The sequence below is a fragment of the Zeugodacus cucurbitae genome, chromosome 3 (genome assembly GCF_028554725.1).
Source record: "Zeugodacus cucurbitae isolate PBARC_wt_2022May chromosome 3, idZeuCucr1.2, whole genome shotgun sequence".
Lineage (NCBI taxonomy): Eukaryota > Metazoa > Arthropoda > Insecta > Diptera > Tephritidae > Zeugodacus > Zeugodacus cucurbitae.
This window is the reverse complement of record NC_071668.1, coordinates 8,036,077-8,051,094: the sequence shown is the minus strand read 5'-3', so window position 1 is coordinate 8,051,094 and position 15,018 is coordinate 8,036,077. Positions and strand designations below refer to the sequence as shown.

Genomic DNA, 15,018 nt, shown 5'->3' with positions numbered 1-15,018 from the left:
TGAAGAATTTAGATTTAAGATATTTTTCTTTTTAACCGACAAACTGACCTTCGATCGCTGCTCATCATAGACCATCGCCACGCAATCCGGATATTTGGCATGCGGTGGTACGGTCATGATGTGATTGATATGTATACCCTGCGCCACATCCACCCCCAGATAATGTGTACGCGGCAATGTCGTCACATATTCCAATGTGGCGGCATTAAAAATGCGTATAATGGCTTCGGCACAACCGACGAGTATGAAACGCGCATTCACCGTCAAACAGTTAGCGCTCGTCGTGCGACATTGCACCCATTTGTCCAACAAACGGCGTGAACTGAATTCCACCAAATGACCCTGTCGGGTAATGGCATATGTGCGATCCTTTGTCTCATCCTTGCCGCAGGCGACCGCACAAAAGTCATTGTCACGCAAATCACCCAATATGGCACTGCGTCCCATCAACGGTATGGGATCCTTGTACTGAAATGAAAGTGAAAAGTTTATTTATGAGTTACAATAAGCCGTGATCTTGCTACTTACCCGGCGTCCACCCTCCATATACCAGTATTTGACATGACGATTGCCCACTGTGACGAAGTAGCTGCCATCTTCGGCGAAGCTTAGCGCCGACACTTTAGAGCTGATTTTATTCGAGGCCATCTTTTGATTCGATCGCCAGTCGAATACGTTCACTATCATGTCGTGTTGTGAACCGATCGATACCAGGTACTTGCCGGTGGGTGAGAAGGCCTGAAAGATGTAGTTTTTTTATATATTTTAATCAAATAGGAGAAAGAGTATATTTCATATTGAGATTCTCAACCAACTCACCACACATGTGACGGCATATTTGTGATCGAAGAATTCCGCCACCACATTGCCGCCGGTGGTGTGCTCGAGATTGCCATTCGGCGAGTCTAGCTCCCAAACTTTAATGGCGGGATTGATGCCACACTCGCCGGTGGCGACATAACGGCCGCAGCGTGAGAATGCGACCGATGTGAATGGTTTGCGGGATGTGTTGACCAGATAGGCCTGTGTTTGACGCTTTGCATTGAACAGGACCACAGTGCAGCTGCAAGAGGTGAAAAGTGAAAAAGTTAATAATATGATAAATGCTAAAGAAGACCAAATGTTAAATAATAAAACATAAATCACTTAAAATTTAATTATTTACAAGCTAGTTGGCAACTTAATGCGCCGTCCTTTTCATTAAAAAATCACCTGCTGACTTAATTAGCCCTGTTGTTCGCCCTTAATGCCCTTTTTACAGCTTTCTGCTGCATATTAAATGTTCCGTTGCAGTTGCTGTGCAGCAAAAGCTTGCGCGAATCCTTTGTTAAGGCTGTCAGGAAGCAAGTTCATTTTAACAATTCTTTTACAATGCCGAGCAGCAGCAGTAAATTTATATATTCACATGCTACTGATATGGCATGACATAAAAAATGGCAAGCGAAAGTAAAGTCGCAGCGCGTTTAAAAAAGGCAAAATAGGAAATGAACAAATTTATGCCGGAAAATGAGGAATAGTTTAAAAGTTGCGCAGCAGCTTGTGTGCCCTTGCCTTGACTATCAGCAAACATTTAGTTACTTACACTTTACTACAGTTTTGAAATTAGTGCTCTTTCGCAGCAGCGTAAAGCCAACGAGTCGGAAGGAGAAACTAAAGTAAAACAGTTTTTCATTTATTTTTTTTACCGTAAATTTGCTTTTAATAAATTTAAAAAAAAATACTTAAACCCTAAAGCCCATGATTTTTTTTCCATATTTACGTCGGAGAAATTCTCATGCAATTAATTTGGACAACTGTTTAAGGGTTGAAATGTTCTAAAAGCTGATTCTTTCAAAACTTGTGTTGCTTTATTTCAAGAAAACCCTTTCAAATTTAATTTGATAAATCGTTTAAGCTAAGAATAAAATTTAGAAAATAATTTTGAAACAAAAGTTTACGAAATCGGCAAATATTTTTATAATATTCATCTAAAGTTCAATTCCGGCCGAACACTGTCCTTCCTCGTTTTCTTAAATAGTTTCGAAACCTTCACAATAAAAAACCTTCTACATATGCGGTCTAAGGGCTTTCGAATGTGTTTCCTTCATGAATGTAGGATGTGTTTAATAAAGTCTGAAACCCAATAATTTTTTCCTTAATTTCAGAATAAACTGTCTATACTTTGGGTGACTCCGGATTGGCCTAACCCCTTAATTAGATAATTTCCAAGATTTTGGAGATTTTAACCTCTGACTTTTTTATAAATTTTAGTCGAGAGCACTTCCATAAAGATTTATGAATGTTCAACACTCCTTAATGAACCATAGTTAATACTAGGTATGTTCAAAAAATAACGGGAATTTTAAAAATTTTAGTTGTCCAATTTTCAATTTTTTTATCTTTATTATGTTTATAGACGTTTGAAGCACGATCGAGTTTCAGAAGTGTTTCGACGAATGGGAGCACTTTTGTGAGTGAAGACATTATTGTAGATCAATCAATAAATATTTATTAAAAAAATCTAAAATTCGTGTTATTTTTTTAACATACCTCATACAGACTGAAAGAGGGAACGAATTGATCTCCTTGTCCTTACTCTCATAATAAATTGTCAGAGTTAGCTAAAAATTCCATGAGTCATAGTTTAATATATTCGTCAATCAATTTCAGAATCTCAGAATTTCAGAATCGGAAGAACCTATATTTCAGCATTCAAAATATGATGAAGATTGCTTCCATTAACTTTTTGTAGCAACCAACTAATTTAAATAAAGCAAGAATATTGTTACTGCAGTTAATTTGAGGTATGTTCAAAAAATAACGGGAATTTTTAAAATTTTAGTTGTCTAAAAGTCCAATTTTCAATTTTCAATTTTAAATTTTTTTTTAATTTTTATTGAGTTTATTGAGTTCGACAAATGGGGGCCATTTTGAAAGTGAAGACATTATTGTAGATGAACCCATGAATATTTATTTAAAAAAACTAAAATTCCTGTTACTTTTTTAACATACCTCGTATACCCTAAAGAGAGAAAAAATTGATCTCCTAGACTATCTAAACACTTAGTTAGATAAATTTCTAAATTGCTAAAAATTCCATGAACCATTATTTGATATATTCGTCAATCAATTTCAGTATATCGGAAGAACCTATATTTCAGCATTCAAAATATGCTTTAAAAGAATTCTTCACTTTTTGTAGCAACCAACTAATTTAAATAAAGCAAGAATGTTATTACTGCAGTTAACCGGGTTATGGTCTCGATTGCGGCTGCTGCAGTGAGCCACTGACGCTAGTGTTTGCTTAAGCAGCGCAAGTTCATACAAGATTTGCACATATTTTTATTGTGCCAGCATATATGAAACATTATAAACCCTTATAAAGGCAGTATATATGTAAGACATAATAAACATGAGCTTTTCGCGGCCGCGCTTTCAACACACCCAGCAAGTGTTTGCATAAGTGAAAGCTTTAAAAGGACTCTCCGCCGCTGTGCGCAATAGCCCAAAAGCTGGCTTACAAGTCAATCCGTCAGTGAGTATGGTAACCATCACACAACTCGCCACAATTCCAACAACCACAGTGTAAGGTTGTTGTTGTAAAGTAGCCACCCAACAACTTTGCCTTATGAAAGACAAATGTTGCCTCCTCTTTCACTCTCTTCCACTACAAGCTTACACTACAATTTGCAAGTGTTTGCCAGCTGTCAACACGCTGCAGGCCATTCTCAGATTGTCAGTTTGTCGTTTTGTCCGCTTTAACGTACTTATTTTCATACATATATACATTTGTACATGTATCAGTGTATTAAGCATCGGTGGAGGCTGCCAAACAAAGCTACTTTGTGCGCAAAATCCATCCATACCACAAATGCTCATGTTCGTTTGCATGTGGCATATGCGGAAGGTTACATATGGTCCTTCATGCTGCGAGGCCACACACCACTGCACCGCGCTCGCTTGTCAACTCTTATCGCTTAGTTTGAGCATCGAATTCATCTTTTATTTATGACAAATGCAGCTGTGCAGCCCGTATTTAAAGCCGCATTTGGCAGTCGCCCTCCACCTCCTACTATTCATTACTTTACAACACACATACACAGTCATGCCTTCACAGGCGCTTCAATGTTGTCTCAAACAATCAAGGACAAATGGCAAAGGACAAAGTACGCGTTCAGCTAGAAAGTTATGCTTCCGGGTTGGCTGCACAGCGTTGAAGTAGAAAATAACTCAGCCTTGCCTTTATGCGAAATTGATGGCGGCTCAACTGGGCGTATACGTAACTTAGATTTTCAGCGTAAATCTCTCGGCGTAATTTACAAATGTTTTGGAGCTCTCTGCTTTTACAAGCTTGAATTACATTTTTTCGCATGCTATTTACTTACAATTTACTTATGCTTAGCATAAGCTCGGCGAGAACATTTGTTGTTGTAGCCATCGATTTCCGTCGTTATTGTGAAATGTAATCAGCGTGATGCATTCAATAGCTATTTGGCTGCCAAATTCAATTTGATGCGCATATATTTTTTCCCGCTGCCAAATAAACAGTCGAGAGTATGCTCAACAAAATTAAATTGCAAGCACGAGCGCATAGACTTGTATATATATACCAACTGATAAATATATATGTATGTAAGTACCTTTCACTCCTATCTAGTTCTGCTTATTTCACCAGAAATGCTGGCACGTTCTGTTGGTGAAAAAGGCAATAAATTGCAAGGATATGCAGAGGTCAGTTCCTTTGCATTTCCAAACAAACAGTTGAAATAATTCTGATTTTATATGCAAATCGGATTTTCTATTTCAATTCAAAACGAATTTCTTGAAGAGTTTTACTACCGGCAATAAAGCAGTGAAAAGGAAGTAAAGCGAAAGTGAAAGGAAATCTAATTTTATTGTAGACGTCTGTTTGTTATTCCAGAGCGTTAAATCTGTGTGTTCACTTCAATAAGAGAGTATAAATATTTTTTTTATTTGAGATAGTACTTCCGATCTCTTTGTTATTATAAATAAAGTCTTGTTAGAACCCATTCTCTTGTTCTATCTCTCGCTTGCCCCCTCTCTCCTTCACCATAATATCATAAGCAAAACCGCGAATAATCAAGAAGAAGGAGAAGTGGTCTCTTTCTGTCTCTCTTTCACGCTCTAAAAATCTTGAAGGTTATTAATCAACTTGGTTTGTAAGAACAGTCCCTACGAAGGCTACAGAATCTGTACTTTGTGACTACAAGAGATCTTTTTAATGTTCCTCGTAATAATCGAATTATCAATCGTTAGAAATTTTTGAGACTGTTGCAAACAAGAATCGTTACTATAGATCATCTGATGCAGCAGTTCTCATAAGAGTCGATTTTTCGTAAACGACGCCAATCCGTATTTCGGGACTGTCAACTCAACTGAGTTCTCAAACACTGTTGAAAGAATATTTTATAACGCTACAAGAGCAACAGGAACTATCATCTTTCGATCTTCGAAGGCAACTTAAGCGGAAAATGTAAGAAGGCAGGCAAGAAGTGTGGACGTGGGAAGTACTCAAAGTGTCCTATATTAACTTTCTGCTTATTCCGTTTATTAGAGATTTATGAACAAAGCCTCCTTGCTTTCTTCAGTGACCTCAATTATAAATCTGACCTTTACGAAAAATTAAATTCTACGGCGAAGTACTTTTCAGTAACCAAAATGAGGCCACAAAGCATTTCCCATTTTCGCATTTAACCCACGACTAGAATAAGTACTTTTCCCTTACTTTCAACAAAGTTTAAAAATAAGCTTCTCTAAAACCAAAATTGCACTCTGTACTAAAGAGGAAACTCATTTCGTTGCGGTTGAGCTGCTTTCTCTCTCCCTGCTTGCAGTTGTAATTAACGAGAAAAAGTGTTTTTCAAACTTTCCAAAGATACGCGGTTGTGGTGCAAACAACCGTTATATGCACTTAAAAATCCACGAAAAACCGTATATTGACACTAACAACAACAAGAATTTGGCACAAATTTGTGTTTGTTGGTTTTTTTGTGGGATTAAATGTGAAAAAAATACCGAAACTTACCCTGCTGGATAGGCCAAGAGACCGCTAACGGGCGAGACGTCCAAGGCGGCATTGCTGCAAACTGTGAGGCCGAGCACTTTTTTGAGCTTTATCTGCAAATGAAAGGAAAACACAAACAGTGAATAAATGTGCTAGAATTGGGGATCAAAAGTGGTTGAAGAAGAAAGTGAGCGGAGAAAGAATTTAATATGAGAGTGGACAAAATTTTTTGGTAAATTTTTGTTTGGTTTTTAGTTCTTTGGTTTTTGGAAAACGAAAATTGCAATCGATGCCGTTGACGAGTGGCAGAGTGTAGTGTATCTACACGAAATATAACTTAGTGATACTTAGATGTCTTTGTATTTGCAACTGTAAATGATTTGCTTGTATAAACAAAAATTTCATTTAAATTTCTAATTCATTCGATTTGTTAAGTCAATCAAAAGCTGTAATTCAATTAGCTTCTAATATATATGAGTTTCATTTATGAGAAATTAGGTTTAGTGCCTCATTTTAAATATTTTAAAAATATTTGAAAAATTTTTTATAAAAAAAATTAATATAAAATGTTGAATATTAAAAAAAAAATTAATTATTTTAAGTAAGTACAAATGTTTAATTTTTTTAAATTAAATTTGGTTTGTTATTAAAAAAATCGTTCAAAAAATTTATTTGCAAATTAATTCAATTTAATTTAATTTATCAAAAAATGTATTACAGTATACTCTCGAAAAGTAAATCGATTGGTATTTTGGGTAATTTACTTTTTCGAATAATTTACTTTTCCAAATATATACATAAATTATCTGTTTTAAACTTAAAAAATTCATTCATTTATTTGCTTCAATAAAACATATGGATTTACATGAAAAACATATTTACATTTACATACATACATATGTATTTACTATGAAGAGAAAAAATCTTGAATATTCTTTTGTTTTTTTTCTTTTGCAAAATATTTTCTGACCATTTTTGTCCGACAATACAAAAAGTCTGACACCTGATTTGCATCGTTTTCATTTTTAAACCAGTGGATCAAGTAGGAGAGTTTATTTACTAAAAAGACGCGATAAACAAGAGAGTAAGTGTTTTTTTGCAACATCGTAAAAAACTCTGCTTGCTGCGTTTCGAATTTTTTATCACACTCTCTGAAAAGTAAATTAAAAAAAAAAAGTAAAAAATTAAAAAATTTACTTTTTCGAGGTGCATGTGTAATCTTAAAGGTGATTAACTTTTCCGCGATTATTTACTTTCTGAGAATTTACTTTTCGAGAGTATACTGTATTTCAATTTAATTAAAAAATTACATGAAATAAATTAAATTTTTTTCGACAAAAATATAAAACCCCCGTATTTTGCCAAAACAAAATTTACATCAGTGATAAAAATACGTTAAATGCAAATTCCAAGTGTTCAAAATGAATTAATTGACTAAAACAATTAAAAAATGATTGCAAAAAATTACGTAAATTATCGATTTTAAATTTCATGTTAACCGAAGCCACAATAAATCAAATAAATAAATCAATGCAAATACTACAGAAAAATCACGTACACACTAAACAAACAACAACGGAAGACTTGTCTCGCACGCTGGCATGCCTGCGGGACTACGTCATGCGCAAGCGCAACAGTCGCCACTTTGCCTCTCACCACACACAGGCAGTTGACATCAGCCGTCAGGCAAACAGTACTCGTACAAGCACATAAATAAATAATTGAATAATCACTTGAGGCATGTGTTAACAAATTGTTTGCTACAAGTTTAATTTTTTATTTTTATATTTTTTTATTTTTTACTTTTTTATTTTTTTAATTTTTTAATTTTTTTTATTTTTACTTCTTTTAATTTATATTTTTTTTATTTTAAAATTATTTGTTTTTTTTTTTACAACTCAATTTTACTACGCAATTCATAAAAGTCACACAACCACAGCGCACAATTCGCATCGATTACAGCGCAAACAGCGATATGCCAGCAATGAATTGGAAGATGTAATGTAGACGATGCGCTGAGCTGCACACACACGGTTAAACACACACATATGAAATCACAGATATTCAACTCATTTGTTAGCTCCCAAAGCCATATTACGAGTATTTCGAGCCTTCAGCCATTCAGCCACTCATTCATGCATTTCAATAGCCAGTGGGTAATGCGATACACTCGTATATTATATGTACTTCACCGCCATTAACTGTGATGATTTTCAATGACTCGGTTGAACTGTCGGCGATGCGACGTTGCGTATACGTAATGTGCTATTAAGATTCACCTTGATCTTGTCTAACAGGTGCTGTGCTACACTTGAGGCGTTATTGTTGTTGCACAACAAACATAACTAGCGCGTGGGGGGAAAAGAGGCGTGGTGAATACATATAATACAAGTGAAGCTATAATTGTGCAAACAGGTAGTTGAGAGAAGTTGAAAGATTAACGAGTAAAGCGAGAGTGCGGCAGGTGAGACTGTGAAATTAAAGCACATTGTAATAATATAGAAAAAATATTAGAGAAATAGTTACAACGTAGTACGAGTATTGCTGCTGCCATTCAATGCTAGTTAGTCAATAATTGAGATCATCGAGTGTTTTTAGTGCACGTGGCAGGCACGGCGTGTGGGTAAACACTTGCTGCTAGCTAATGGCTTTCGTGTGGTTGTTATTGTACAAATCATTAACATATTTGTTTGTGTGGCGCGTGTTAAACGGGTATATACATATATTGTATATATATACAAAATATTTTCATTTAGTTCATTAATTCATTAGTTATTCGTTAATCTCACTTAAAATTGACAGGCATACTGATTTTATTATTGTTGTTGTTATTTTTTCATATAATTTAAATTAAGCACGAACTCATAAAAATTATTTTATGAAAGCAGTTACTTGCAATTTAGAAATTTAATTTAAAGACGAGAGCGCGTAAAAATAGGTTTATAATTCACTACAAAGAGTTAAGGTAATACAGGGTGACACAAAAATATTTTTGAAATTACAAACTTCACTAAAAACAATTTTTAATTTTTATAACATTTTAGCAATATTAATGAATATTTAAATTGAAATTATTATTTAAATTAAGCTCATCTAACACCAAATCCTGCCATCATAATTATTATTAGCCATGAAAATATTATTTTTTTTTTAATTTTTTATATTTTTTATTTGCTCTAAATTCACTAAATTGCCATGCTTTGCAGACAACCCCAACTACTATGTTATTATAATTTTCAAAACCAAAACATAGTATGTAAATAACAGTCGCTAATTAGTAAACAAATATTTCAAATATTTGTATACAATTTATTTATTTTTTTTTTTATTTTTTTCCAACAAACCAAAACATTGATAATGCCTAAAACTAGTTTATTTGATTTCGATTTTTATATTTTTTAATTTTCTTACTACAGTTTATAAATATGCAAAAATATGTTGATCAGTATGTATAAGCGTTGACAAAATAACGTGATTTGATAATCCATTCTCAATGTTAATTAGCGTATTTGCGGCGTGTCAATATTGGTGTGTGAATATGGATTTAGCAGATACTCGTGCCTAAATATATACCGCACCAACCAAGTTGTGGGGTAAACAAATCGCGCTAAGTGAACGCTACATTTTGGTGTTTTCGGTTGATTGCATCACCAAGTTGTGGGGCAACCAAATACATAACTCGTACTCACATAAGCATAAACAAATAGCACATTATTTAGGTTTAGAATGTTAGTGATACACCAGTGAATTATTTATGAGTGATATTGGAGAATGTTTTGGGGAATACAAACTGGTTTTATTTCGTAGTAAATGTTGTGGTGACATTTGATATGGCAGTTAGAATCGAAATACAGCTTCTTTATGCTATTAAAATGATTGTTGGATGATTTTCGGCGAGTAGTGAATCGAATACACAACTGGTAATAGACTGGTATAATCAATCATTAAAGAAGAGCTAACATTTGAAACTCTTGCAATTTATTTATTTAATTCTATTAAGATACACAATTTGACGTATATTTTCAGCATAAAGTTCACTAGAATAACGAAAATCAGTAGATATAGTATATGAGGGCTGGGATAATTTCTGCACCAATTTCCCTCTCTTTCACCACTAAGCTACATTATATGCCATAGGTACATATATGGAGTCTGAAGGAAGTATTCAACCGATTTTGCTCATTTTAGCACAGAGGCACAGAGGCAGAGTAAAAAAAAATCATTTCCTCTGAATTTATCGAGATATTTTTGTTAAAAAAATCAGTCACAGGCAGTGTGTTCTTTTTGTTCAATATTTAGGGTCTTGAATAGTTATAGTCCAATATCTTTTGTATTGAAATTTACAATGGAGCGGAGTAATACCGTAACGGACAGAAGAAGAGAAAAACAAGTCGGATACTTCGAATTAAAAGTCTTCTTCTTCTTCTTCTTCTTGACGGGCGTAGACACCGCTTACGCGGTTATAGCCGAGTCCAGAACAGCGCGCCACGTATCCCTCCATCTGGCAGTTTGGCGCCAATTGGTTATACCAAGCGAAGCCAGGTCCCTCTGCACCTGGTCCTTCCATCGGAGTGGAGGTCTCCCTCTTCCTCGGCTTCCACCAGCGGGTACTGCATCGAATACTTTCAGAGCTGGAGCACATACAGCTCATCGTTCCATCGTCTGCAATATTCGCCGTTGCCAATGTTTAAGGGACCATAAATCTTCCGCAAAACCTTTCTCTTGAAAACTCTTAGTGACGTCTCATAGGATGTTGACATCGTCCAAGCTTCTGCACCGTAAAGTAGGACGGGAATGATGAGAGACTTGTAGAGTTTGGTTTTTGTACTTTTCAATTGCCTACTTAGTCCATAGTAGCACCTGTTGGCAAGAGTGATTCTGCGTTGGATTTCCAGGCTGACATTGTTATTGCTGTTAATGCTGGTTCCCAGGTAGACGAAATTATCTACAACTTCAAAGTTATGACTGTCAACAGTGAAGTGGGAGCCAAGACGCGAATGCACTGACTGTTTGTTTGACGACAGGAGATATTTCGTATTGTCCTCGTTCACCACCAGACCCATTCGCTTCGCTTCCTTATCCAGTCTGGAAAAAGCAGAACTAACGGCGCGGGTGTTGTTTCCAATGATATCGATATCATCGGCGTACGCCAGTAGCCGTACACTCTTATAGAAGATTGTACCTTCTCAATTTAGCTCTGCAGCTCGTATTATTTTCTCCAGCATCAGGTTAAAGAAATCACACGAGAGTGAGTCACCTTGTCTGAAACCTCGTCTGGTATCGAACGGCTCGGAGAGGTCCTTCCCGATCCTGACGGAGCTTTTGGTGTTGCTCAACGACAGCTTACACAGCCGTATTAGTTTTGCGGGGATACCAAATTCAGACATCGCGGCATAAAGGCAACTCCTTTTCGTGCTGTCGAAAGCAGCTTTAAAGTCGACAAAGAGATGGTGTGTGTCGATCCTATTTTCACTGGTCTTCTCCAAAATTTGGCGCATGCTGAATATCTGGTCTGTTGTTGATTTTCCAGGTCTAAAGCCACACTGATAAGGTCCTATCAGTTTGTTGACGGTGGGCTTTAGTCTTTCACACAATACGCTCGACAGAACCTTATACGCGATGTTGAGGAGGCTTATCCCACGGTAATTGGCGCAAATTGTGGGGTCTCCCTTTTTGTGTATTGGGCAGAAGAAAGTCTTAATCTTGTAAAATCAGTTGAAATAATTTAAAAATATTATATATATATTCTGTATGCAAAGTAGAGCATAAATATCAATTTCTTATATGTATAAACGATATATGGATCTATAAAATAATAAAATCTAATTTGAATCCTTGCCTATACCTATATATATATGAAGGGAAGTCCTTCATATTTTCTTCATACCAATTGAAGAATAGAAAAAAAAGAATAGAAGAAAAGTTATATAGATGGGTAATGCTGACTTATACTTAACAGAAAGTCAGCTGAGCTTAGCGAATACTGGATCAACTTCATGTATTCAACAATTTGGAAGAAAATAATTTGGAGAAAGTAAGGGTTAGTGGAAATCTATAGCTAATTTTTGGAGAATGAGAGATTTTACATTATTTTCAGGCACTTGCATCTTAAAAGCCATTACTCAAACTGTGATATGAAAATTTCTACTTTTTTAAACTAAGCACGGAAAGATACATTACATATATTAAACATAAAAACATATAAAAAATATCAAAAAATTTAATTTTGAATTCACAACGGATATCCACGTCCATCAAGCGGACGGACAAGTAATTTATTAGCAAAACATAAGTACATAAAAAATACACAATTCTATACTTCTAAACGGCTTGTAAACATAAAATATGCTTGTAGACAGACACCACCCACGCCCTGTTGCACGGGTGTACGAGTATACATTAAGAAAATTTATTAATTCGCTGCACCATTTACATATGTACGAGTACAAGTCAAATCGTGACTACATTGTTGAACAGAATTTGGCGTAAAATATTTACTACAAGTGCTCTAAATCAATCCAAATCGGTAATAATCGTAAAAGGCAAGAGATATGCCAGTTAAAACGCCCACCAACAGAGCAAAAAGCAAAAAAGCTGCAAATATACATGTATCAGTTTATATGTAAGTATGTAGAAATGTATATTTGTAACTACTTCGTAACAAATGTGAATTGAAATTTCATAAGACAACTGTTGAGCTTTAGCATACATGCCAAAATTTTAAGAATCTTCAGTATTAAGATGCATAGCGTGAATGAAAAGTGTGTTTGTGTGTATGTGAGCTACCATTTTACGCTTTCGTTCTTGTTTTTATTCGCTTGTCACAGGTAGCAGCTACTTACTCCATTCATACTGACTGACTGACTCTACATATGCAGAGCTGACAACACGGATGTGTCAGACATGTGATGGATGGTATGACTGATGGATTTGCCAAATTGATTTTCAAAACGACAACTGACTTTGGAATATTAAAATCGCATACATAATTCTTTTTTTCTAAAGAAGCGCAGTTAAGAAGATAGCTTTTTGTAGTTTTCAATAGTGTTTTTGTAAACACTTAAGTTGAAATCAAGAATATTTAAAATTATATAATAATTATAAGTATATGGATAAGTACACGACTTGTGATTTCAAATTCAGCTTAACTGTCATGAAATTTAATTTATTTAATATTTTTAATAAAAAAGCTGTATTTTTCAACATTAACTAAAAATCCTTAAGCCTAACTTCTAAGTAATGTATAAATCTAGTATTAATTTCCAGAATCAATTAAATTTAATTTCACAAAAAAAAAAAAATTACAAAAGCGCTATACAGCACCCAACACTTAACGGCGCCTCAAGCAATGTATTTTTAATTTTAAGCTGTGAAAAAAGTGAGTAGTGAGATCACCCACAGTCTATAATAAAAATATTCATAAAAATAGAATAAAGCCCCGCTCTTTTGATGCGCATTTTGAATGAAATGTCATTTGCGCGAAATCACGCCTGCGCTGTTTCGCCCCCCTCTGCCAGTACCACCACAACCTTGCTCTCGACTTTTGACTCATCTCAAGCACAGCAGCTGCACCCACTACACTGTAGACGCTTATTGTGTGTGGTTGTTTTATTGCAATGCGATGGCTATTGGCATGTCAAATATTTTTTTTATAAACATACAAACATACTTTAGATATTCATATATTCCTCAATATACATATATAAATGTCTGTCTTCGCCATATATGAATTTTAACATCTGTTGCATTAAGTTTCTCATATGGATTTGTCATTTATTACGCTTTCTACTTCTTATACCCTGGACAGGGTATATTAAGTTTGTCACGAAGTTTGTAACACCCAGAAGGAAGCGTCGGAGGCCCTATAAAATACATATATAAATGATCAGTATGTTGAACTGAGTCGATTTATCCATGTCCATCTGTCTGTCTGTCTGTCTGTATATATACGAATTAGTCCTTCAGTTTTTAAGATATCGTTTTGAACTTTTGCAGATGTTATTTTCTCTTCAAGAAGCTGCTCATTTGTCGGAACTGCCGATATCGGACCACTATATCATATAGCTGCCATACAAACCGAACGATCGGAATCAAGGGCTTGTATGGAAAACTCTCGCATTTTACTACATATCTTCACGAAAGTTGGTGTGAGTTATTGTTCATAGAAATAATTAAATCTCCGAAAAAATTGTTCAGATAGGTTCACTATAGCATATAGCTGCCATACAAACCGAACGATCGGAATCAAGGGCTTGTATGGAAAACTTCCGCATTTTACTACATATCTTCACGAAAGTTGGTGTGAGTTATTGTTCATAGAAATAATTTAATCTCCGAAAAAATTGTTCAGATCGGTTCACTAAAGCATATAGCTGCCATACAAACCGAACGATCGGAATCAATGGCTTGTATGGAAAATTTTCGCATTTGACGTGGTATCTCACGAAATTTGATATGGATTACTGCTTAAGGTAATAATATAATCTCCGAAGAAATTGTTCAGATCGGTTAACTATATAACCTTAATATGTCTAGCAAACAACCCGGCTAAAAAGAATTAGTAAAATGTTTTCTCTTTTTTACTTGCTTTTTCTTACGTCTTTAGATTTGCTTAAACACATTGTTACTAAAAGAAATGCACCTGTGAAGGGTATACTGGCTTCGGTACAGCCGAAGTTAACGTTTTTTCTTGTTTTTTAAGACAATTCAGTATTATAACCGCAGCTAAGTTGCTGGAGTTCGTGACTAGCACTCGATTGGTTGTATGTGCGAAACCCAAAGACAGTAAAATTGCGCTTTTGACAGAATACTCTATATTTGAAGTATTTAAACATTTTAAAAAATATTTTCAAATGCTTCAAAAACATTTTGAAATCAACCACCAACCCTTAATATATTCTCTATTCGTTTAATTTCCTACTAGGCATTAACCAGGTTTCATAAGAACACGCCGCAACTCGTTTAGCCAAAGGTCGTTAGACACAAATCGAGATTTTTATACATTATTCATTCTT

At 35.0% G+C, this 15,018-nt stretch overlaps 1 protein-coding gene across 1 annotated transcript in view; it reads right to left on the bottom strand.

Moving 5' to 3' along the window:
• The window catches only part of LOC105215248 (uncharacterized), an 88,104-nt gene that overhangs the window by 14,827 nt on the left and 58,259 nt on the right, over positions 1 to 15,018 (bottom strand). Inside the window, exons 2-5 of the mRNA XM_054226501.1 lie at positions 6,026 to 6,117; positions 820 to 1,063; positions 529 to 738; positions 49 to 468 (exon numbers count right to left, since the gene is read on the bottom strand). Coding sequence (XP_054082476.1) covers positions 49 to 468; positions 529 to 738; positions 820 to 1,063; positions 6,026 to 6,117 — 966 coding nt within the window. The remainder of the gene's footprint in view (positions 1 to 48; positions 469 to 528; positions 739 to 819; positions 1,064 to 6,025; positions 6,118 to 15,018) is intronic.